This window comes from Neltuma alba, unplaced genomic scaffold (assembly GCF_004799145.2).
Source record: "Neltuma alba isolate B1F8T4 unplaced genomic scaffold, ASM479914v2 tig00001263_pilon, whole genome shotgun sequence".
Taxonomy (NCBI): Eukaryota; Viridiplantae; Streptophyta; class Magnoliopsida; order Fabales; family Fabaceae; genus Neltuma; species Neltuma alba.
This window is the reverse complement of record NW_021632399.1, coordinates 139,403-164,522: the sequence shown is the minus strand read 5'-3', so window position 1 is coordinate 164,522 and position 25,120 is coordinate 139,403. Positions and strand designations below refer to the sequence as shown.

Sequence of the window (25,120 nt, the reverse complement as noted above, 5' to 3'; positions counted from 1 at the left end):
TGAAATTAATTGGGATGTGTTTGGATTAGCGATGGAAGAAGTCACTTTTTTTCAATCTGACTTTTACAATCTGACTTTTGTAAAAGTGAGATTGGGTAAAAGTTAAGTAGTATGATGGGATTTATGTTTGAATTAATTTTTGTAAAAAAGTCAGTTTGAAAAACTGAAATTTATTTGAATGATTAATGAAAAAGTAAGTTTAGATGTAAAATGATTGAAAAGAATATGAATTTTATTAAGTAATACATATATAGTATTATATGTATATAATGTGACAATTGCAAAAGAAATACTGAAAATAAAATTTTTAAAAATAAAAAAGTTAATTTATTAGGAAGAAATTGAAAAATACTAAAATATTCCTTCCCAATCAAAATATAAAATAAACTTTGTTGGAGGGGCTTTTTATTTATTTATAAGATAACATTCACTTTTGTCTAAATATTTAATGAGTTTTGTTCAATTTTGCCCCACAGATATTCTCTCTTTTTTAATTTATTTATTTATCCCATCTTTTACTTGTTCTCTTCATTAATAAGGGTATATGAGGGGGAAAAATATATGTCTTATACATTTATTATTTTAAATTAATTTTAACTAATTTCTTGATAAACGTAAATGAATAAAGTTTATCTTATTTTCTAAACTGGAGGGAGTACTTGATGAAATATAATTAAAATATGTGCATAGAGTATTAATCAAATTGAATGGTGATGCAGCACCTCTGTCCTTGTTTTTTTGGGGCCACGAATACAGACAAATACGCATGCAGAAAGACAGTAAATAGATAGAGAAAAAATTTAAAATGTAATTAATACTGCCAACGGCTTCTCTCACCGCACTGTCCCATGAAAGCAAACAAAAATGGAGCTTCACTCTAAAAGCTCATTTGGTCTCAAAAGTCAAATTTTAAAAACATAAATTCAAACAGTATTTTAACCCGAAAAGTTACATTTGCTCGTGGAGAAGCTCGTTTGGGCCTCAAACTGTGATCCCAAACACGGTCTTAGAGGGCGGTGCAGCTACCCAACATCTAACTGGTCATATGCTCATGTCAAGATGCATGTCTAGAATATCTTATGAAAATTAAGCCAGTCATCTTAACTCCTTTGACCCCATGGTTGGCACAAGATGATGAAAAATTTTAATGAGCCGGATCTAAAAAATTAGGAGAAGTGGGGTTATAAAATTTTAATAAAGAGACTGTGATATAAAAGCATAAGAAAAATTAACTAAAAGCTTTTAACTACTTTTTTAATTTTTAAATTGAGCTTATTAAAATGTTTTCTTTCCTCCCTTCTCTTCATTATCCCCATACCAAATGGACTCTAAATGTACGTTATTTTTTCAATACATATATGTGTAAAGGTATAAAAATACTCTCACATCTTTCTCAAAAAGTGTTGCTGGCATCATAATCAAACCTCATGTGCAACAATGCCAACATCATATTAACCCTCCATGTTATATTCTCTCTCTTCTTTATAATTACATCCCCTCTAATTATTTTTAATCCTTTTCTTTTAAATTTTTCTTCCCCTCCTTCAGATCTTCACCTTCTCCTATGAGTTTTCCATCATCTTCATCAAACCTGCCTCCGTTACCACCACCACCCTCTCCATCACATTCATCGATCGTTGGGAGTGCTTGCACATCAGCAGCCATCATCGTCGCCTTCAACTATTCAGTCAGTAAAAATTTACTATTTTTTTTAGAGTTTTTCCTCTTAATTTTTAATTTTTATTTTTTTCCCAATCCAAACTAAAAGGATAGAGGCTTACTAAAATTCTCTTCCTCTTTCTCTCCAATCATCTAGACCTAGGCTATTGTACACACACAATGGAGACCCAATCTCACGCACAATGTAATAGACACAATCATAATCACCATGTACAACTTAATCAAAAGCCTCAAGTTTGAAACTCGGGAAAATAGCATTGTAAGGTGGTAGGGACGCTCCCTGAAAAAATGGTCCTTTCAAGGCTCGAATCTGGATTAGTCTAGTCATGTCGGATTCCTCATTGCAAGGGGCTAGCCTAGAATAACGGGCGCATATGCACACACACAGAATCTCATTCATCACCATGCACGTACGGATAAACGAATCAAGGAACCAAATCCATGAGCTTCTTCCCAGCAGGTCTGCTAGAAATAAATTCCCACCATGCATTCACGTTCTTCCTCTAAATGTATCATACATATCGGCCTCCTCTATCAGATGGCTGAGATCCGCCAGGGTGAAGGTGTCGCCGCCGCTTCTTGTACCCGTCCATCACCTTCTATGAGATGGTCTGGCTGATAATTCCGGCCATATCTCTTCATTCCATTAATTAATTCTCAAATCAAATGTTTTTTCTTGCCAATGCAGAATCAAAGAGAAACCATACTAGGTCCCCTTGCACGTGGTGACATCACAACGTGCAACTTATAAAAGTAGTCACTGTTTGTCTAATGAAAATAATAATCGTCACTGCCCTTTTTAATCTCTGAAGTCACCGTTTTCGTTGCTATCTACACAGCGTCACCACTATATCCTCCTTTCTCTATCCTCTTTATTCTCCAAATCCGTTGACCTCTCTTTTCTTCTTCCTCTCCTTCTCTATCAACTAAACATGCTCCAACATTTTAATCACCTTCCCTTATTTATCTTCATATTCTGGTTATGCTGCACTCTTCACGGCGTCGTTTCAGACCCACAAACTCAGCTTCTTAGTGCCCGGTGCAACCCACCTGACTTCTTCCTCGTTTCCGACTCCTCTATCCTCACCGGAAACCTAAACGAAACATTTCGGGATATCAGAGGCCAAATCAGGGACCAGAAGAAGCACTTCGCCACAGCGCAGCATGGCAATGGGGAAAATTTCCCGGTTTATACACTTTTTCAATGCAGAAACTATCTTTCCATCGCTGACTGTGTCGCCTGCTTTGAGATCTCTGCCGCACAGATCCGCAAATGCGCTGCCGCCGCGTCACCCTCTCCAGGTGCCTATGTCGTCTACGACGGCTGCTTCATTAGGTGCAACCCGTTTATCACCTTTCAACTTGGAACTTTTTTTTTGTTTTTGGTTCTTTAATTTTCCCCGGAAAGTTGACGTCTTTTGGATTGAATAGGGGAGCGAAAGTCGAAATAACATATTTACTTTAACTTTATTATATTAGGTTGAGTTGTTTGCGGAGTCTGGCAATACATCGCAAACAAGTTTCTCTTCTTAACGTTTGGATCGATTGTGGAACGATTAAAAGTCCAACTGACATATAAATGAAACTTATAAAACAAGTAAATTCTTTATTTGGAATCTATTTGTCTCTATCGATAATTCGAAGATGAGAGATAGAGGGGAGAAAAAAACCGTAGGTAATCCTTGGTTTGACATCAATTTGGCTAGCTCTGATTTTCACAATATGTTTTTGAATTAAGGATAAACCCAATGGAAATCAGTTTCACTGCTTATTGTGAAAACCCTTTTCGGCTCGACAGGTGAGACCAGTAAACCAATAAACCAACTTTTTATCATATCAAATTAAGAGTTTTGGACCGATTAACCTGGTTGGATTTTACTTTTTTCTCTTATTATTGAGCTTAAAATGATGTTATTTTGAGTTTAAAAAGAATAACAATTCATTATATTCAACTTTATTAATCTTTTGTTGTTGAAATATGTGTAACGTATATATGAATATTCTATTTTCTTGTGAATTATTTCTTTTTATTTAAATATGAATATTCTATTTTTTTTAAATATTTTAATTAAATCATATCATTCTAAATAACTAGTCTGATTACCTCAGTTTAAGCTACTGATCCTTGAACTATTGTCTGAATTGGTTCATTATTGACCACTCCAGTGTTCAGTATAATTATGCTATAATGAGTTACCAAAAATAAAATTGACATTTTTCTATATTAACTGTTTAAAATATATCAAAATCTCCAAGAAAAACTTTTGAAATCAGATAAATCCCAGACGTTAACAAAAAGATATCAAGAAAGTCAAGTGAGAAAAGTCAACTCTGACTAGTATATATAAATAGATTAACTTACTGTAAATAGGCTTGAGTGGATCTTACTCATCCTCTCGTTAGCTTCATTTGTACACGATGGAATTATGAACGTGAAAAATAATGACGTGGGATCTGATATGGTGCGTTAAGGTACAACTATAACACTTTCTTTAACGAGGCAACGCAAACTTTCAATGGCGTATCATGTGGGAATGAGACTACAGGAGGAGCTTCTGCATTTTCTGAAGCAAGGCAACAAGTACTAACCAATCTCCAAATATCAACACCAACAATCCCAAGTTTCTTTGCGGCCACAAAGATTCAAGTTTCAAATAGCGGTTCAACTATCTATGCCTTTGCCCAGTGTGTTAATACTATCACAGCGAATGGGTGTCTGAATTGCTTGAAGGCTGGGTACAGTAATTTGCAGATTTGTCTTCCATTTACCGATGGTAGGGCTTTTGATGCAGGCTGTTTCTTGAGATATTCCAGTACGTTCCTTTTTCCTAATGACCAAACAATTGGTATCACACACTTTGTCAAACAAGGTACACTTCATTCTAATACTTGAATATAGCCCCGCTTTTTTTTTTTTTTTTGGAAAAATAACTGAAAAATACTTATCGAACTTCAAAAAGACAAATAGATCATACTAGCTACTCTTGTAATGGCTTTGACAAGGCATCAAGATTATCTATTTGTCATTTTGAAATTCAATAGGTTTTTTTATGTCATTCTCCTTTTTTCCCCTTTGATGCATTTTCCTAGATGATGCCATAGATAACTGCAGCGTCACATTTTAGCCTCCTGGTCTGTAATTTAAATCACATTTATCCATGTCTTCTATAATACTTCCTTCATCCTTAATATAAGGAGCTAGTTGTCTAATTTAAAAAAATTAAAAGAACTAAACTTATTTTTAAAGTATTTATATTTATCTTTTTTCTCCAAACTAATTTGCCTAACTCACAAACTGATATATTACCTCTGATCCTTAATATAAGAGCTAGTTGAGTAATTTGAATAGATTAAGAAAGTTTATTAATTTAGTTATTTGAAATAAATAGGTGTTACCTTCCCTAAAATACCATTACGAATAATAATTATGAGCTAGAACTACCATTTGATGGAACTTTTAACATTTACAACTACTGCTATAACTACTTTAAAAAATTAGATAAATATGAGAGAAGTGGATTAAGATCTTGTATTTAGGATCAAATTGAAAGTCAAACTCGCTTTTATATTAAGAACCGGAGGTAGTACAATCTGATGATACACATAATGAGTATTTTAGAAATACCATGCTGTAATTAAGTAATTTTTTAACCTTTTTAATCTCTTCAAATTAGTCAATTGAGTCTTATATTAAGGACCGGAAGTAGTATCTGGGATCATAAATCACATTTAACTATGCATAAAGTTGACTACAATTTTGAAGCTGACCGCGGCTGCGATTCCAGCTGAGTGACTGATTCAAAGATCACTTGTTTGTTTTTCTGTCTTGCAGGTTCTTCAAGCAAGAAAGGGGCAACTGTTGGTGGAGTTGTTGGAGGTGTATCTCTTACTTTGATCCTCCTTGCATTATTTGCCTGGATTAAACGACAGAAAAGAGATAAGAATGTTCCTCGAGGAAACCATTTGAAAAGTATGCAATATATCAGTTCATAATAATTGATTACGATGCTTTGGTTTTCACATATATATGATAGAATGAATCCTCGACTGGTTTTTTGTCATTGAATTGCGTTTCACGTGTAATAGGCGACTTAACTGGATTAAGCAAGTTGAAAGGTCCAGTTACATACAGTTATAACGATTTGGTGCTTGCAACAAAAAATTTTAGTGAAGAAAATAAACTAGGAGAAGGAGGATTTGGGGCTGTATACAAGGTAACTTTGATTAGATTTTCAATATTTTAATCTAGATCATGTTCTAAAGTAAGATGTCTATAAATGAATTTTATATACTGTTGTGAATGTCATATCTGCAAAAGAACAAAACTAAAACTTCTAATAATATCATGATTTTCTTTTATTATCATGCATAGGGCACTTTGAAGAATGGGAAAGTTGTTGCAGTCAAGAAATTGACTTCATCTCGCTCCAAGAGGGTGGAGGAAGAATTTGAAAGTGAGGTGATGCTTATAAACAATGTTCACCATCGGAATCTTGTTCGACTGCTGGGTTGTTGTAGTAAAGGCTACAACAAAATCCTTGTCTATGAATACATGAAAAATAGCAGCCTCGACAGATTCATATTTGGTATCTTCTTCTATCAACCGGCAAGGACTTTTTAAAGAATTCTACAAGCATTAGCTACATTATGCTTCTTAATAAAGTTATGACATGTGCACATATAATTTTCAACTTAATAATATATCACTGACTTTTCATCCAAAAGTTTAATCATGTGTCATAATTTTATTACAGAGTTTAATAAGCAGATACCAATTCCCTATTGTAACATTTTGGAAATAATTATTATGTTTCAACCTTGTTTGTTCCCTTATCTTTGAAAGTTTGTAAACTTGAAAAACAGGTAAAAAGAAGGGTTCTCTTAGTTGGAAGCAACGATATGACATAATTTTAGGAATAGCAAGAGGTTTGACTTATCTACATGAGGAATTTCATGTGCGTATCATACACAGAGATATCAAGACTAATAACATCCTCTTGGATGATGATCTGCAACCTAAGATTGCTGATTTTGGGTTAGCAAGGTTGCTACCTGAGAACAAATCTCATGTAAGCACAAGACTCGCAGGAACATTGTAAGTCAAGATAACCATATGTGTATATGTTTCTTTGCTCCCATTGAATTTCCCTCAGTATTGATAATATATGTCAGTCAACAGAACGCTCCTGTTACACCTTTTAGCTTGAATACATGTCGCAATAATTTACATTGCATATGTCTATTTCATATTTTGCTGGATCATATCTGTGTCACTTGAGCTCTTATCTAATTAGTGCACATTGTACACTTTATATAGAGGATATACAGCGCCGGAATATGCAATTTATGGCCAGTTATCTGAGAAAGCTGATATCTATAGTTATGGTGTTGTAGTTCTGGAGATCATTAGTGGTCAAAAGTGTAGAAAATTAAATGTTGATGATGATGAAGGGGCATCCCTTCTTCAAAAGGTGAGTTTACCTTGACTGTTTGAAAAACAGTTTTTTGTGATAATTTATATATGTCGGATCTATTTTAATGACATAGCTTTTTTTTATTAATAGCAATAGAATTACATGACTGAAAAAGACACTTTTCAAAATGAAATTTATGTGAAGTTAAACAATTCAAGATGTGATTTTTCCATAACAACAGGAAAAGGCCTAACTTTTTTGTTGTATTTTCTGCACTTTTTGTTTCACTTCACTTTTGTTCACCTTGACATATAGGCTTGGAATTTATATGAGAAAGGAAGGCATTTAGAGTTGATGGACAAGACCTTAGAACCTAATGTATATGATGCAGAAGAAGTGAAGAAAATCATAGAGATTGGTTTGCTTTGCACCCAAGCATCCGTTGATACAAGGCCAATGATGTCTGCAGTAGTTGCTTTGCTTCAAAAGAAGGATTTGTCAGAGAACCTTAGGCCCACTATGCCTATCTTGATAGAAATTAATTAGAGATCTGGGGGATACTTCTTTAGTGTTCTTGCTCTGGATCCTGTATTCCGATGTTCCTGCTTTCACCTCTACAGATATTAATTATCTGAAAGATAATTTGTGCGTAAGTATACATCACTCTTGGAAATTATTATTTGCCAACTGATTATTACAGTGTACAATTTGGTAAATAACATTAATCTCTCTTAAAGTTTGGTTAAATTACATGTAATATTCTTCTGTTTTGAGGGAGGAAGAACTTTTTGGAATGATTATGATATTTTTCTCTTTTCCAACAAAGAATGGAGGGTGCCGTGTCGGATTAAAGTAAAATGAGTTGTCGTATTTTCATTGGTCATCGTTCAGATAATGTGGTACACTTGAGGTATCTATGTAAGTCTGACCCAAAAAAAAGTATAGATGTGTGTGTGTGTAAGTATTTCTTATTGACATTTTTATATTAGCTTACATCATCAAATGTCATCGAATAACAATTAAATAACTAAACATTTTTGCATATGACTTATGAGACGGGGTGATGATTTTTGCGAAATGTATTCCCATTTTAAATATGAGAATTTTTTTTGTTTGAAAAAAGCCTATATTCTAATTTATATCCAGTCTTATTTATAAATCATTCATAGCATTTTAAAAAGTTAGCGAAAAAATCTTCAAACTTATTAGGTTTTTCCTAAAAACCCTTAAAAATATGGCGATCCAGTCTTCATCGGTATTTTTAATGGCAATACCATTATACCAAGTGAGATTTGTTGTACTGACAAGGCATATTGCTCAATTGTTTTTTTTTCTTTTTTAAAGTAAAAGTGAGACGGCATAAAATAGTTAGATTTAATAGCAATTTAACCTGGCAGGAATGAGGGAGGTGATTCGTAATACAATCAAAATTCAGAGAGATCTTTTATTTTACATACTCGTTCGGATCCACAATCATTGGCACATTAAAACACAAGAATCCTCCCTCAGTCAAATCTTTCCACTGATATTCCTCTGTTTTTTTTTTTTTTTGGAAAGAGAATGGATTGAACAAAGTTATAGGCTCAAATCTAAATGAATATTTCTTGTCATAACACATCCGTATATTGTCCTTCTGGGTTTAAAATTTTGATTATTTCGTTAATAGTAATTTTCTTTGCCAACCTTTAATAGTAATTTAAATTTTTAAAATGAATGAAAATTTAACTTTCATGCCATTAACAAGAGTGCAAACAAAAGATATTTGGCCGACGAAGGGGGAAAAAAAGAAAAAGTGAGCAGCATCATAATTTACATGGGAAACGGTGTGCTTTGAGAAAAGATATTTGGTCTGCTACATTTGAAATTGAAATTCAAAGCGAAGAACAAAAGCACATGTTGAAGGGTCAAAAGTCAGCTCAAAATAAATTAATTGAAATTAAATATTAGATCTGTAAGTCCCGAAATTAAATATCCATAAAGCCCATCACTACCATTTTGATAAGTATTTTTTCCATATAACTATTTAATTAAGTCAGATTAACATATTTGTGTATCGCAAAACCCAATTGAGGGCAGCTCTCTAGCAAAACAAAACAAAAAGATGATAAAAATAGAATCTAAAGGCGGTGAAATTAATTAGAGGTGGCTGCTACCCTACATCTTTTTATTTTTTGAAGCAATTTAAAATTCCCTTTTCCTGTAAGAGAGGGGACGGATATCAAAGCAGGGATTCTCGGCCAGTGCTACCCTACATGGCTACATGCCTACATCTAATTGGGGTAGAAGTAAGACGCAAATCTCTTTCGAAAATTAAACCTTAATTTTTTTTCCACATGGTTTGAGCGAGTTTTAAACTTGGTTAGTTACTGCACTTTTGTCTCTTAATAATTGCACAGTTAAGTCCGTTGCTCTTTCAGTTTCAAACATATATATATATATATATATATATATAGAGGATGTTTTGAAAAGAACCAAATTTTAGTATATAATTGTATTTGTTGGCAAAAAAAAGGTGACATTTTATATATTTCTACGAAACGAAGTTACAAGGTTATTAAATTTTAAAACAAGATTAATGTTATAAATAAAGAAGAAATTTAGAGAAGAATTATACAGAGGAAGAGAGGATCAACAAGAGTGAGTATTTCTCATTCCATTCAAGAGTGCTCAATATATTATACATGGCCTCTATTTATAGGCACAGCTTTACACCTTTGATAAAATCTACAAATTACATAATAATATGAGATAATTGTGGGATATAGAGATAATGAGAGATATTAGAGATTATAAAAGATATAGGAGATAACGGGAGATATATGGACATCCACAAAGATATTATTATATTCATAACACTCCCCTTTGGATGTCCAATATATATAAATGTGCCTCGTTAAAAAACTTCAACTAGGAAAAACCCTGTGGGATAAAAACCTAGTGAAAGAAAAAGAGGACATCATTCATTGATACACTATGCAATGCTGCCTCATTAAAAAACCTTGCTAAGAAAACCAAGTGGGACAAAACCATAAACAAGGAAAAAAGAGTACAGTGTATATCAACTCTCCCTTTTGGCAATATCAGTTGATATCTTTGAGCCTGCAAAGTCTAATATAACGAACAACCCTTCCAAATATTGTAATGATATAAAACGTCAAATATGAATTTCATAATCTTCTGAAAATCATAAGACAAATAGTCCTTTTATGGTTTACCTACACGTAGATCATACTATGATCTTTTGATATAAAGATCAAACAAGAATATTTTATCTATATAGCCATTAAAATTATTCTTGGGTACCTTCAGATAAAATAATATTATCTCCACGGTATCTTTAAAGTAGCAAAGAATATTTTTAACTTCATTCCAACATCTTCATGTTGATAAAGAACTATATCATGCTAATCAGCAAATGATAGCTCAGATTTTGTATGGCTAGATAGATATATAAATGCTTCAGTGACACTAAGATATGGTACTTCTGGACCAAGTGTTTATTCATTACTTTCTGGCGGTCTAAATCGATCTTTAGTCCACATCTAAAGATCTTGCAACTATCGAAACATATAATGGATGTTACTTATCCACATAATGGATGTGACTTATCCATATGTATTCTTCTGAAAGCTTTCATTTCAAATTTTTTCTTTAAGTAATCGTAGCTTTTGAAAACTCATCAGGAATTTCGATGCTATCATCATAAATAGTATTGATAACAAACTCCTTTTGAATCTTTTCACAAGTTGGAATATGTTTACATCATTTCTTCAGTCGATATTAACCACATATGCCTCATATAGATACTTAATTGAATAATATTCTTAAGAATATAATTGTATGCCTCTAGAAACTCAAACCCTTTAAGGATTTTCATACATTATGATCCAGGTCTGTTCATGTATTGGATCATTTGAATTTATACAAGGATTTGAATCCTTCTAGGGTTCACATATAATGTTACTCTATAGTGAGTCACTATATTTTCTAGACGCATATGAAATATTTTCATATATTATCAAACTACTAGATTGATAAGATATATAAAAATTTTAACCCACCACAAGATTGCATTTTTCTTTTCTTATACAAACGCCCATTACACTTCAAGTGCTTGGGCTAGAGATACACAAATCCCTTGTTACACTGTTGCGTCTTTTCTTTTTTTATTGGTCAACCATTTTTCTGTCTGTATCTCATGACAGATTTATATATAAAATCCTCATTTGATCATGTGATATCATCAATAAAATTATTGTCGACGATTTATTCCTTTATCAGTCCCTTTTTTCTTTTATGACATAACATATGGAGATCTTTTTATCGCTTTCAAATACTTAAACCTCTTCAGGGGTCAAATAGTTATGCCTTAACCTCTTTTGTAGTTCATGCCTCCTTAATATGATCATGATCATTTACTCCTTTTTCTTTTCTTTTAGGACTGATCATACTCTCATGTTTTTAACATGTCTTCAAAAATAAGAGCACTTTTAGCTGGAATATAAGAATTAAGAATTCTTATTTGGATCAGTAATTGCATCTGGCAGATATTAATAATATTTTATGAATGCAATACTTTATGAACTTCTAGTTCATAGTATTATATTTGAGGATCTACATTTGATAGTGAAAATGTATTCTTGTGTTTTCTTTTCCAGCTACACATTTCCCCCCCTCATATTGGGAACATGGAATGTAGGTCTCTCTAATCCATAAATCTCTTTTAGAAACATTATTTTGTTTCATTTAGAGACAAACAAGAATAAAGAGATTCTTACCAATAGTGATCCCAACTTACTTTTAATATCTGTTGACAAACTCAATTATTTTTATATATTTTGGTATCTTTTATATGAGTTTTGTCAGCTTAATTGGTCCCTTTTTGCCTTAATTGATTTATTTTGTTTTATTTTGAATTATTATTTTATAGGGGCAAAATTGTCATATTTTGATTTAATTGTGATTAATTGATTTTTGAGGACAATTAATGCTACCTTATCCTTGAATTTTGCTTGCAGGTTCTTGGAAAATTCAAAAATATAAAAAAAAAAAAAAAAGAAAAGAAAGAAAAAAAAAAAAAGAAAGAAAAAAAAAAAAGAAAAAAAAATAATTAGGTGGGGCAAAACGTTGCGTTTTGCCCCAACCTAATATCCATCTTCTTCAATTAGGCGGGGGAGGACCCGGAAGACACGAGAGGGAGACGCAAGCGAACTGAAGGCGGCCGATGCGAAACGCGCACACACAAAACAGGGGAGGCCGAAGGGAAACGCACACACACGACGCTGAAGCGAGCTGGACGGCGCGGGAACAAAACAACAACGGAAGAAGCTTTGGACGCGGAACGAGCTGAACACGGGAGACGCAAAGGGAGCTGGAAGAGACAGAGCTGAGCGGCGGCAGAGAGGGAATAAAAAGAAAGCACGAAACAGAACAGGAGAGGCGCGAGATAGCGAAATCAGGCCTGCGTCTCTTTGATTCCTCCAACAGTTTCATCCTTGTTCTTCATGGCTGGATTCGGTGGATTGCTGGTGGCAGCGAATTTGATGGCAAACCGTGGCTAATCCCATAATTCTCTAATTCAACAATAATGGCAGGAGCTTGGATCATCAAAGGGGAGTTTTAGTTGCTTTAATTTCCTACTCAATAATTGTTTAACAATTCCTAGGTCTTAGGATAGTTTTTCTAATTGTTGGGATAATTGTATTGCTTAATCTGATTATATTTGGGATTATTGTGACTGGATTATTGCTTAGTATTTGACATTGGGCTGTTTATAGTTTTGATCTCAATTATAATGTTGTGGTTATGACATTTGTATTGATTTTGGAATTAATATATTGTGATTTTCTAAGGTGGCTTAGAATTTTGGATCATATAGTCTCTTGCTAGCCTTAATTATGTTATTTTGGATTTAAGAGTTCTAATTAAGCATTGGTTTTTAACATCCTTAATCCCATTTTACTATTCTGGTTGCAGTTAGTAAGTTGGGATTTTAGGAAAATATTTTGTGGCAACTCGAGGTGGCTCGGTTGTTGGATCAAAAGCTTAATTATAATTCTTAATTCATTTTTTTTAACTCCCACATCTTTTAGAGTGATGATTGCCTGCGTTGTTGAATTGGAGGATTGATTTTTATCAGTGTTATTTGTGTGTCTCATTTTCATTTCTTTAATTTCCATTCATTTTGATCACTTTTATATAAAAACAAAAAAAAAAGGTATTTTAATTTCAATTTGATTCATAATATTTAATTAACAGCTTTTCAAAATCAAAAATCTCTTTTTATAGTTTAGGTTACTTGCATTCATTTACTAGGGTTTAATTTCGTTTTCGGCTCCTCAAAGTGAAACGACCCGAGTTTTGCACTATATTGCATTAATTCGGTTAATTTTTGGAATAACCCCAAAGCGACAATTAAGGGCAGTTCAACTTCAAGTGGCGCCGTTGCCGGGGAGCCAAGAAATTGGTTCTCTAGTAATTAAGTGTCAAGTAGCCTTGATTGGGGTTCATTTGTTGAGTCTTTTTAGTTTTTATTTTTGTTAGTTTTTGCATTTTCTTTAGTAGTTTGCATTTGCTTCTTTTGATTTTTCATGGCTTTTCTTTCGTTTGCATCAAAATTTTTCAAAAATACAACCAAATATTTTGATTTTTCTTTGTTGGTTTTTGTTGGGAATTGATTGTATGACTCATGGCTTGGTTTAATAGCAATCATGATTTGCCTTTCCATTCTCACTTTTTTGCAGGAAATAGTGCGTGGAATGAAGCACCTTCTAATTCAACATATTCTCAAGAGATTGAAGAGTTGTTACAACAGTTGGACTCCTTCCAAGCTCAGCTAGAGTCTCAAATGCCTAACCACATCTATACCCATGACCCTTCTTGGATGAACCATCCTCCACATCAATCACCTAACCCATCACTCCAACCTCACCAACCATACTTTAATCATATATCTCTACCATATGCACACCACCAAGAACCACCTCCTTTTCCATATGAATACTACCACCAACCCTCGTCCCAATCCAAGTACCATTCTCTCTCCCAATCTCATGAATATCAATTCAATGAACCTGACCCATTTCTTACTATTCCTAAGAAGGAACAGATACAATTTTTAAGAGAAGCTTACGACTGCTTAAATTCATATTACCATGGATTACTTGAAGAGGGAGAGATATCTGGGATCTCTAAGGAATTAGAGGAAGAGCTAGAAGAATGTCAAAGTGCATTGGGAAAGTTCTTGAGTGATATAGCGCGAATTGAGTCTGAGATTGGGAAAGATGAATCAAAGTGTCTAGATTCACTCATGCAAGAGGCTGAGATGAAGCAAGAACATCTACAAACTCACAAGGACTCGTGCCCTACATCAGGTAATATTGCTCCTCTTCTTGAGGAGATTGACCCTTGTACTAGAACTACTATTCCTGTTGAAGTTATTGATAATGTGAGTGATGATGAGGTGGATGAGGAAATCATAGTTGAATCCCCTCAAATGTTTAACAATAAAAATTCTCACTTGAACACTTCTAATAGTAGTTGTTTAGTTGATGATATTGCTTACACTGTCACTGCTTCTTTGTATGAAGAACATGCTTCTCTTTCTAGTGCTAGATTAGATGGTGCAATTGATTCTGATTTGAACGAACCTCTATCTTGTTCTTGTAATGCCCACACTATATGCATGGAGTGCATTGATAACAAGTATTATATACTTGTTGGGTTGCAAAAGCAGAACTTTAGTAAACTGTGTGCATCGCCTTCTAGTACTAAAAGTGCTGACAATATAAAGCATGATATTGATGTGAGTTGCTTAGATGTTAATCCTGTGGAGAAATGTGAATTTGACCATAGCCTTGAAAATTATCTTTCTGAAAATTCCATTGAGTTGCATGCTTCTAATGAGTTAGTAGGGAAAGATTCAAAAATTTTAAAAGACAAAATTCTAAATAAGAATGAATCTTTTCGTCTAATTCTTTCTTGTGACTTGCCTCCTGATTTAAGTAGCTATGTAAATAATAATATTGCATTGCATAATCATATTGTGCATGAATCTTCTTCTTCTTCCACTCTTTTTTCACCCACTTCTTGTGTTAGTAAAAGTGATGTGATGTACTCCAACCACTATCAGTTGGATTCTTCATCTTCCGCTTTGCATACACAAGACATTTTTGAAAATATTTCTGATTATTTGACTCCTATAGAAAGGAATCCTATTGACTTTCTCGGGTGTGATATTTACTTGGAAGATTTTGCCACTCAGATATACCTATGCTACTCTAGATCTTTCCAAATTTTTCTTTTTGGACTAGATACTGCTGCTTGTTCAATGTTTCCCTTACAGGAACCCTCACCACCAAGAAATGTCAATGGAGAAGTGAGCACACTAAAGAGATATATGTTTCTCATCCGGGATGAGAACTTCTCCTACAAGAGTTTGAAGAGATTTCGTTCTAAAGGTTGTCCCTTTCCTTCCTTAACTCTTATCTTTTGAATTACTTGCTTGTCTTGTGAGATAAGTGTGGGGGAGGGACATAGCCAGTAGTAAAAGGGTGTTTGTGTTTTGTTTTATTGTTTGTTATTAGTTGCATGCAGTACTTTCCCTACCTTGTCCTTGCACATTTTGAGCTTCCAATTGTTCATATCTTTAGTCTAAGCTTGCATTGAGGACAATGCAAGGATTAAGTGTGGGGGAGTAAGTGTTATGTTTTGTTAGGATTTGTTTTCAAAAAAAAAAAAAATTTGCCTTTGGATTTGATCTTGTTTCCTAAGTATTGCTGCTATAATTGCTCTCTTCTTTGCTTTATTGGTTGATTTTTGAATTGCATCACATGATTTGAGAGTGATTCTTGCTTGAGAATTTTGCTGCTAGTTTCTATGTCCTCTTGCTTTCATTCGCCTCAGTGCTCTGCACTGCTGTATGGGCGAGTTGCTGTTCCCTCTATTGCTGACTTGACTTTTGTAATCCTTGGGCATCTCTTTCAAAATCCTTTTGCACAATGCTTGTGAATGTTGTACGGCTGAGTTTGATTGCATTTGATTTGAGTGATTTCTGTTCTTAGTTGATTAGCATAGTAGAATACTCTTGGTGCAGTGTTATTAACCTTGTTTCATAGCTTGATTCTTAAGGAGGAAACATCTTGGAGAAAGCCTTAATGGAAGGATTTTTTTGAGCCATATATTTTCTCATCTTGTGTGATTTTCACCTAGTTTTGGTTAACCTCTAAAACTTGTTTAGATTCTTTTTCAAAGCTGCATTAATACCTAGATTTGTGAAGATGATAGGGGCATTCATTTCTAAACCTTTACCCAAACACAAACCACTTGATTTAACCTTTGTTCACCCCTTTGAGCCTTCACTTTCATTTCATTCATTTTTTTTTAAGGAAGTGTTTTGCATGAGCTACATTTGGTTTTTCATTTTGAAAAGTACATATTAAAGTCTATATCTTTGCCTTCTTGGGTTTGGATGCCAAAAAAAAAAAAAAAAGAAATAGAAAAAGGCAAGAGAAAAAGCCAAAGAAAGAAAGTTAAAAAAAAAAAAAAGAGAAAATAAGTTGCAACAAAAGAATAAATTTGAAATAAGGCATTCAATGGTGGTTTGAAGAGCAATGATTTCTGTTTCAAAAGTTTAAAACCTGCACTTTGGTGTTCTTTTATGATTGTACTTAAGCTCACTTCGAGTTGATACTTTATTACTCATGCATTTCACTTGCTAGTTCATTTCATTCATTTGACCTTGCTTTCCAACATTATAACCTTTCAAGTCCCCTTGATCATGAGTCTAAGGTATGTTAGTGGTGCAGATATTAGAATCTCTACAAGCTTATGGTAGGTGCTAATCTAGGAGGATTGAGTGAAATTTTTCCCATTTGAGAGATAAGTGAAACACTTGTACCCTATGTGAGCTCTATTATGTTTCTCTTCCTTTATCTTGCTATGTTTCTTATGTTAATTTCTTTGCATTGAAGTATTCTATGACTGTTGATTAATTAAGAATAAAGGTTGCTTGAGTTAATTGCACATTCATGCTTAGTTAGTTTTATGTTTGCTTGCATTGAGTCTCTCTATTGAATTCTTCTTTAATGAAGTTTTGCCCAGGAGTGCAAAAGGCTAAGTGTGGGGGAGTTGACAAACTCAATTATTTTTATATATTTTGGTATCTTTTATATGAGTTTTGTCAGCTTAATTGGTCCCTTTTTGCCTTAATTGATTTATTTTGTTTTATTTTGAATTATTATTTTATAGGGGCAAAATTGTCATATTTTGATTTAATTGTGATTAATTGATTTTTGAGGACAATTAATGCTACCTTATCCTTGAATTTTGCTTGCAGGTTCTTGGAAGATTCAAAAATATAAAAAAAAATATAATGGGAGAATTCACAATACATTATTGGCTTGATGCATTTATGTACAAAAATATATAAAATCAATCATCTCAACACTCAAATGAGAATTATGTTCTCACAAACTCTGATCTAGCTATTTATGGAGGCTTTTACTAAGCATATAATAATCAACGATGTGAGGAACAATCACTAGCAATCTCAACGAGAATCATATTGATTTTATAATAAAAAACTTATGTACTCAATGTAATTATCTAAACATATTTGCAAACTTCAGGTTGCAAATTGATCATAAACACCTGTGACCATTTTATAGATGCATCTTTCACTTATAGAGTATTACTTTGGTCCGCATGGTGTCGAAATGGGCCCATATATAAAGTTGAGACATTATAAATTTGCACAGATATGATTTTGAGCATAGCTAGTGATGTTCTCTTATTTAGTTCTTTTGAGAACAAACAACACATAAAATTTTTTGAATCATATATCATTTTTAAAGAATCTTCTGATTCTTTAATAAATGATCATGCATATTTTTCATGATATTTTGTATCATTATGATTCGGGATGATTTGACAGGTCATGGCAAACTATAAATGCATAAACTTCTGGTTTATTATAAAATTATTCTCAATTATTGGTAAACTTCTTGTTACCATGTCATATTATTCATTTTCCACCTTAATATTTCATAAGGAATATGCTATCAATTATTGATTTAATTTTCAGGATAATAAATCATGATATAGCTCTTCTAGAGTGTTATTTTTTTATCTTTTATCCAATGGTAAAAACTTGTGCACTTATGGAAGGTTGAGCGCCACTGACTTTTCTGGAGCTATTTTCAAAAAGAATATGAGATATAAGGAATGCCATTAATGTTAATAATAACAAATTCCATCCAATATAATTCACACTTGTATTTCACCAATCTCCCCCTCAGGTGTGAGTCATATAAATGTATTTTTCTTATTTCTATATTTCAAATAGAGTGAATAGCATATAGTAAGCTAATAACATATTTTTAACTTGGAAATCCAAATACTTCCTAATTCAGATATAATAATAAATTTCAATCCAATTACGCTATCACCTTAAGACCCTTTGATAAAACAAATATTCTAATATATATGTTGTAATATCCCGAATTTTCTAACTGAGAATGAGCAGAAAAGAAAAAATTCATTAAAATTATTTAATAGCCCAATTATAATTGGGGAAATTATGAAATATTGGTTTTCAGGGTTTAGAGATATTTTGGAAAAGGTATTTCCCCAAAAATGGCTTAAATAATTTTAATAGATAATTTTAAGAGAAAAATGGTTTATTTTCTCTGAAAATTATGGAAAAATAGTTAGAGACTTATATTTAATCTAAAAATTTTAGGATAATCATTTGAGATAGTAAAGAAGACAATTGAGACATAAAATCCTTAAAATGGATTAAGGATTAATTTCTGAAATTAAGAGCTATTTTCTTGAAAAATTTTAAAAAAATAGTTAGGAGTTGATTTTTGACCTGAAATTTTTAGAGAAATTATTTTATGGGTCAAAGAAGATAATGGAGAAGGAAAATCCAAACAAAACATCATGGAAAAATTTCTGGATTTATTCTATGATTCCAGAAATTTAGTGAAGGGATGAAATTGGAAATAAGATTGGGTAGAGGGGCAAAATGGTCCATTAACTCACACTGCACGTGCCATCTTCTTCATTAACACTCAGCTCACCGTGGCATCTTTTATTTCATTCTGTTCTGCAACGTAGAGGGAGAGAACGAGAGAAATAGAGACAGACCGAGAGAGAGAACGGAGAAGGAGTAGTGTCGGAGGTGGTGATCTGAGGAGCTACACTTGCATGCAAACCGGTTAAACTGTCAAGGTCAGCATTCTGATCAACCTCCCACCATTTTCTTTCCTGTTATCCGAGTGGTTATGGCGTGTTTGAGGAGAGAGAGACAGAAGGGTAGTGAGAGAAAGTGATGGAAAGGATAAGAGGACCGATGGATTTGGATTCTATGGGTAGATTGAAGTGTTTGATGTTGGTTTTCAAGCTTGCATGTAAGGTTGATACTCTGTCTTGAGATTACCGAACTGAAATAATATACTGGTATACTTAGACGTCGTTGCTTCTTGTTCTGGTTTTGGGTATTGGTTTCATTTGTTCTCCTCTGTTTATGTCAACCGAAAACAGAGGTTAAAGGGAGGAGAAGGACGCTTCTTTTATATATATATATATATATATATAGACATATGCATATGCCGCGGGATCCAGAAGGAGTTTGTGTGTGACGGGTTGCTCTGCTTTTTGAATCCGTGACAGGGGAGTGTATTTCGGCGCTTGCATGTTGTTTTCGTTTCTGGTTCTTAGCTTCTAAAACAGGCGTTAATCACTTGAGATAATGATATCTGTTTTTCTTTCTGGTTGTTGGATGTTATATGGCGTCGGGTTCACTGGTTTGAGAGGAGACCGAACTGACATATATATATATAGTTTCGGTATAAGTATGTATATATATGTGTGTAGATATATGCAAGTGCTGTTTGCTCTGTTTTTGAGTTTACCGATTAGAGATTGTTATGCCTGCAAGTTTTTAGCTTCGGGTTCAGTGGAAAAGAAAGGTTGATGACATATAAATATATATACAGTTGTGATTTCGGTTCACCTAAATATATATATATATATAGGATCATATAAATATATATACAGTTGTGATTTCGGTTCACCTAAATATATATATATATATATATATATAGGATCATATAAATATACGCTATATTGCTGTTTGAATGGGGGGAGTGTATGAGTGGTAGGAAATTGACCGTGAGGCTTGGGTGTGTTTTATAGCTAAAAGGTTGAATAGGGAATGTAAGATTTAAAGGAGGAAAAGGAGAAAAATTTAAGTGTATAAGGTGAATAAGTATGGTCAAATATTAGCCTTGGGTATCTGTTGAAAATCTGGGAAAACTTCCAGATTCGAAGCAAAAACATTTTACAATTGATTTCGACAGTAGTGTAGATGTAAAATGATGTTAGAGTTACTGGGGAAGGGTCCCTGTGCAAATGAGAGAGTGGTTTAATGTAAAAGTTGCTGAGTTAGAGGGATATTGGGTTTAAGTCAATCGAGATTCTTAGAAGTTATTAAAGAGTGAAATTATAAATTAAGTAAGAAGTTAGAGAATTATCAAATGAAGTAAGAAATGATTAATAGAGACTTAGCTGATGCTTGATAGCTAGAAGATTAAATATTGGTTTTAGATATCTTAAAGTTACTCAAGAAACAAGAAGGAAATTTGTGTTCTTAAGGTTTGCAAATGGTGAAGAGGAATTGTAATTGACTAAAGAATGTTTATAGAATCAAGTTATTGTTGTTGAAAGGATTCAGAGGATTTGTGAGCTCTCTTAAATATGTATACACGTGTGCTGTCAAGTTAAATAAAGGTAAGCTAGGAATTTGCTTAAGGAAAATCAAGCTTGTTAAGAAAGAGGTTGAGCTTCTTGATTTGAATCCAAATAATTGAGGCTAACGGTTAATGTTGGAAGGTAGTCAAGTGTTTAAATGAATTATGAATGGTTTAGTAGGGATTCAAATGATTGAGTTATTTGACTAAATTTCTAACAAGGGAGATTGAATGTGTATTTATAAATGAGTACGTGTAAGTCAAAGTCATTCGGACTTTTTACTTGATTAAAACTCAAGTAAGTGGACTTGAAAGCAAATGCATGTGAGACATGACATTGTCCTTAAAATATAATAGATAAAAATAGTATTTTTGACCAAGATGACCAGTTACTAAGTAAAGTAACTGTATGGGTTGAGATAAGGAAGGAAGCCTTTCAAAGAGAATAGTTTGAATAAGAAAATTGTCCAGGATGACCAACTATTAAGTAAGGGTAGAGATTGAGAAAGATTGGGATTTAAAAAGAGATTTTTAATTTATGAATTATAGTTGGCCCAAGTATTAATCAACCCTTACTAATATAATAGGTTTTGATATATGCAAAAGCCCACCGAAGAAGCTAAGAGAAAGGAAGCAAGTAAGGTTTAATTTTGAAGTGGAAGGTTCAAGTATTAGTTATTTCCTACCTTACACTTGTGTATGATTACTACATGTCTGTTTATGCCATATTGCTGTTTAAAGCATGAGAACATGTAATCTTTATTTCCTTGCATGGATTATTTAGCCATGATCACGTGTAGCTGATAGACATGGGGCAGTATCTACCAATTATTTGCGCATTATTTAATCAGCTTGTCTATCTGTCATTGCGCATAAATGCTTAATCGCATTAGCTTGCAAGGTTGTGTTCTAGTTTGGCTTGTTTTGCATGCCTTATGTAATGTGCACAATTGTTTGATAGAAATTACTACTACGGGGATTCGTTCGAATCTCACCCTCCCTTCCTATATTATACAGCTAGGGCAAGCAGATTTAAGGGTAAGAAGGTCATAAGAGCTGAAGGTGGGATTGTATGAAGAGTAGGAATGCCTGCTACTTTTGTACATATAGAATAATTATTTTGATATTTAATTATCTGACTTATCAGATGTTTAAGAGCAAGTAATCTTTGCTTGTGAGTATTTATACTATTTTGTATCCTCTATAAGGAGGTATGCACTTCCGGTGCACAGGTAAAGGTCATTGTCTTAAATGGCCAGTATAACTACTTATATAAATGTAGTATTATTTTAAATCTGTGCGTCTGTCGTATGAGCTGCAGGAGCAGGATTCAAGTGTGTGAATCACTCGTCAATGTATTCATTTAAAAAAAAAAGTTTTTGCCATTTTTATAATAGAACACTAGCGTCTAGTGATTCATAGATGTTAAATGGACCCTGTTAGTATATATAGAGTTAATGTGTTGCATTTTTGGTATCATATTTCCAAAATATCTCTAAACCCTGAAAACCAATATTTCATAATTTCCCCAATTATAATTGGGCTATTGAATAATTTTAATGAATTTTCTCTTTTCTGCTCATCCTGATTTAGAAAATTCGGGATATTACATATGTTTGTGGGTCATAATTTTCATTATCAATTACCAATTCTTTAGAAACTATATCAACGTTTTGTTATTAGTTCTTCTAGAACTATATCAATTTTTTGATTATATATAGTTCTTCAAAAAATACTATATATAGTTGTTCAGGAACTAACATATTTTTTTTTTCACTATATGATATATTTTACTTCTTGTTATGCTTTTTCAAAGTATGAAGTATATTTTTTTTTCAAAACATAAAATTTTCTGGATATTTCATTATTAAAAAACTTCACTTCTTTGTATATATTAAGTAATTCATCAAAATTTATTCATAAATTTATAAATCCAACAAAAATTTGAAAAGATCTATAAGGACTAAAATCAAACTATATAGTTACAAAGATTTAAATCATAACCCTTCAGGGCTATTTATAAGTCATGAGTCTTCAAGACTCTATATAGTAAATATATATATTTTAAAAATCATTTGTGTCCCTTAATAGTTGAACCATAAGCCTTCGGGGCTTTAAAAACATCATAAGTTATTATTTTCATGTCATTCAATAACATGAGTGTAATGGTTGCTGGCCATTTAGTAATAAGAAATTATAATATTAATAAATATCAAATTGAATGTTAAGAATATATGAGAATAAGATAAGAATAAAACTTAAATTTTAAATTAATTAAATGTAACATGAAATAAAGAGAAAAGGTAAACTCTTTTACCAACACATCTTTCACTATATAATCATTAGTTTTCTGAGCTACATTATTTATAATTCTAATTGTCATAATTCATGCTGATAAAGTGTTATAAATAAAGAAGAAATTTAGAAAAAAAATTATACAGAGGAATCTACAAGAGTGAGTATTTCTCATTCCATTCAAGAGTGCTCAATACATTATACATGGCCTCTATTTATAGGCACAACTTTACACTTTTGATAGAATCTACAAATTACATAATAATATGAGATAATTGTGGGATATAGAGATAATGGGAGATATTGGAGATTATATGAGATAACAGGAGATATATGGATATCGACAAAGATATTATTATATTCATAACAATTAATAAGATTTTAGACTCTAACAGTGTTAAACAATTACTTATATGATCCTATCATAGCAATAATTAATATTTATGTGTCTATGTGTAAATATTTATAATAAAGTGGATCGAGACTTAATTACTATGTTTGTAATGGAATTGAACTTGATTGGTGTGGGTCATGGGTTTATTCCAATTATCCATTTACCACTTTAGTTAATTTTAATAACTTATAGTTCATTGCTTCACCGATCATCCATGTGATGTTAAATAAAAGAGTTCAATATACTTTATTTTTCATTTTATCTTTTTGTCCCCTCAAATTAATCTATGGAGAATTTCAGTAAACCTTTTAAGAGACAATTGATATCAGTCAATCCTTCAAAAAATTTGAAATTTCACTGCATCCCATCAAACTCGGTGAATTCTCTTGTATTGTTGCAAATCGTCGAATTACAGTTGCAAATAGCCAAATTTTTGTTATCAATTGCCGAATTTGAGTTATTTATTCATACCAAAACATTTTGCATTGTGGTCATAAATTCATTTATGTTTCTTGTAAACCATCAAATTTGATAGATTGTAAATCACCGAATTTTTCTTGTGAATTGTCATATTTAATGAGTTGTTTATTCACCCATAAAATTTATAAGGACTGACAACTCAAATTGGATGATTTGTAACCTGAATTTGGTAATTTACAAGAATTTTTTTAAAAAATAACAAAGAGTATTTTTGTCTTTTTACACATGAGATTTTGGTCCTTGGGTGCAATGAAATTTCATAATTTAATTTTTTCAGGGTTGATTGACATTGATTTTCTACGTTAACTTATAAAATAATATCTTACATTTTGAGAAACCAAGTCATATATGCATGTATTTAACTAATTAATTTAAATTTCTTAACTTATCTAAATTAGTTAAATAATTCTTATATAAAGGACAAGAAGGAGTAGCTAATTATTAGTTTCAATGTTTTTTTTTGGCAAGCTTTTTACCTTTTTCCCCCCCTACTATATACCACTCTAGTCCTTATTATTTGTTACTTGTAGGGAGAGACTTTGGTCCTTTTTATTTGTCACTTGATTCTTTTTTTAATGCTTCATTTTCAATTCTGCCCCATTAATTATAGTAAAGGTGAAAAGAGAGGGAATGAGTGAGAAAATATATACTAGTATTTTATGCTCTCTTTCATAAAAGCAAAAGTGAAAGATTTCATCTATTTAATGCTCTCATTGGTATCTAAGAACTTGACAAATAATAAGAAGTAGAATGGTGGAGAAAATAAATGCAGATGAAGATCCCCTAATAAAAGTCAACGGAGTTGGATATGGTTATGAAAGTGAAGAAAATTTGCCGCCCATGTGGGCAAGATGGTCTTGCTGATAATTACGGGCATCCATCTCTTAATCATTCCATTAATTAATTCTAAAACCATATGTATCTCTGTTTTTTTTCCATAGAGAATCATTTTTATTGATGAGAAACCTTAATTGGTAGGATCTCTTGCACGTGGTGATATCACAACATGGGGCTTGTAAAAGGACTCGTTGTCTATCTGATGAAAGCAATAATCGTCGCGTCCTGTCCTTTTAGTCGCTAAAGTCATCGTTTTAAATTAAATT

At 32.5% G+C, this 25,120-nt stretch overlaps 1 protein-coding gene across 1 annotated transcript; it reads left to right on the top strand.

Annotated features, from left to right (window-relative positions):
- Positions 1–2,612: 2,612 nt before the first annotated feature.
- On the top strand, positions 2,613–7,747 carry LOC114754514 (cysteine-rich receptor-like protein kinase 2). The gene is made up of 9 exons (XM_028943291.1): positions 2,613–3,016; positions 3,419–3,478; positions 4,153–4,493; positions 5,513–5,650; positions 5,767–5,894; positions 6,053–6,266; positions 6,544–6,775; positions 6,998–7,151; positions 7,410–7,747. The coding sequence occupies exons 1-9, from the start codon at positions 2,613–2,615 to the stop codon at positions 7,638–7,640; spliced, it is 1,902 nt and encodes a 633-aa protein (XP_028799124.1). The 3' UTR covers positions 7,641–7,747.
- Positions 7,748–25,120: the final 17,373 nt, after the last annotated feature.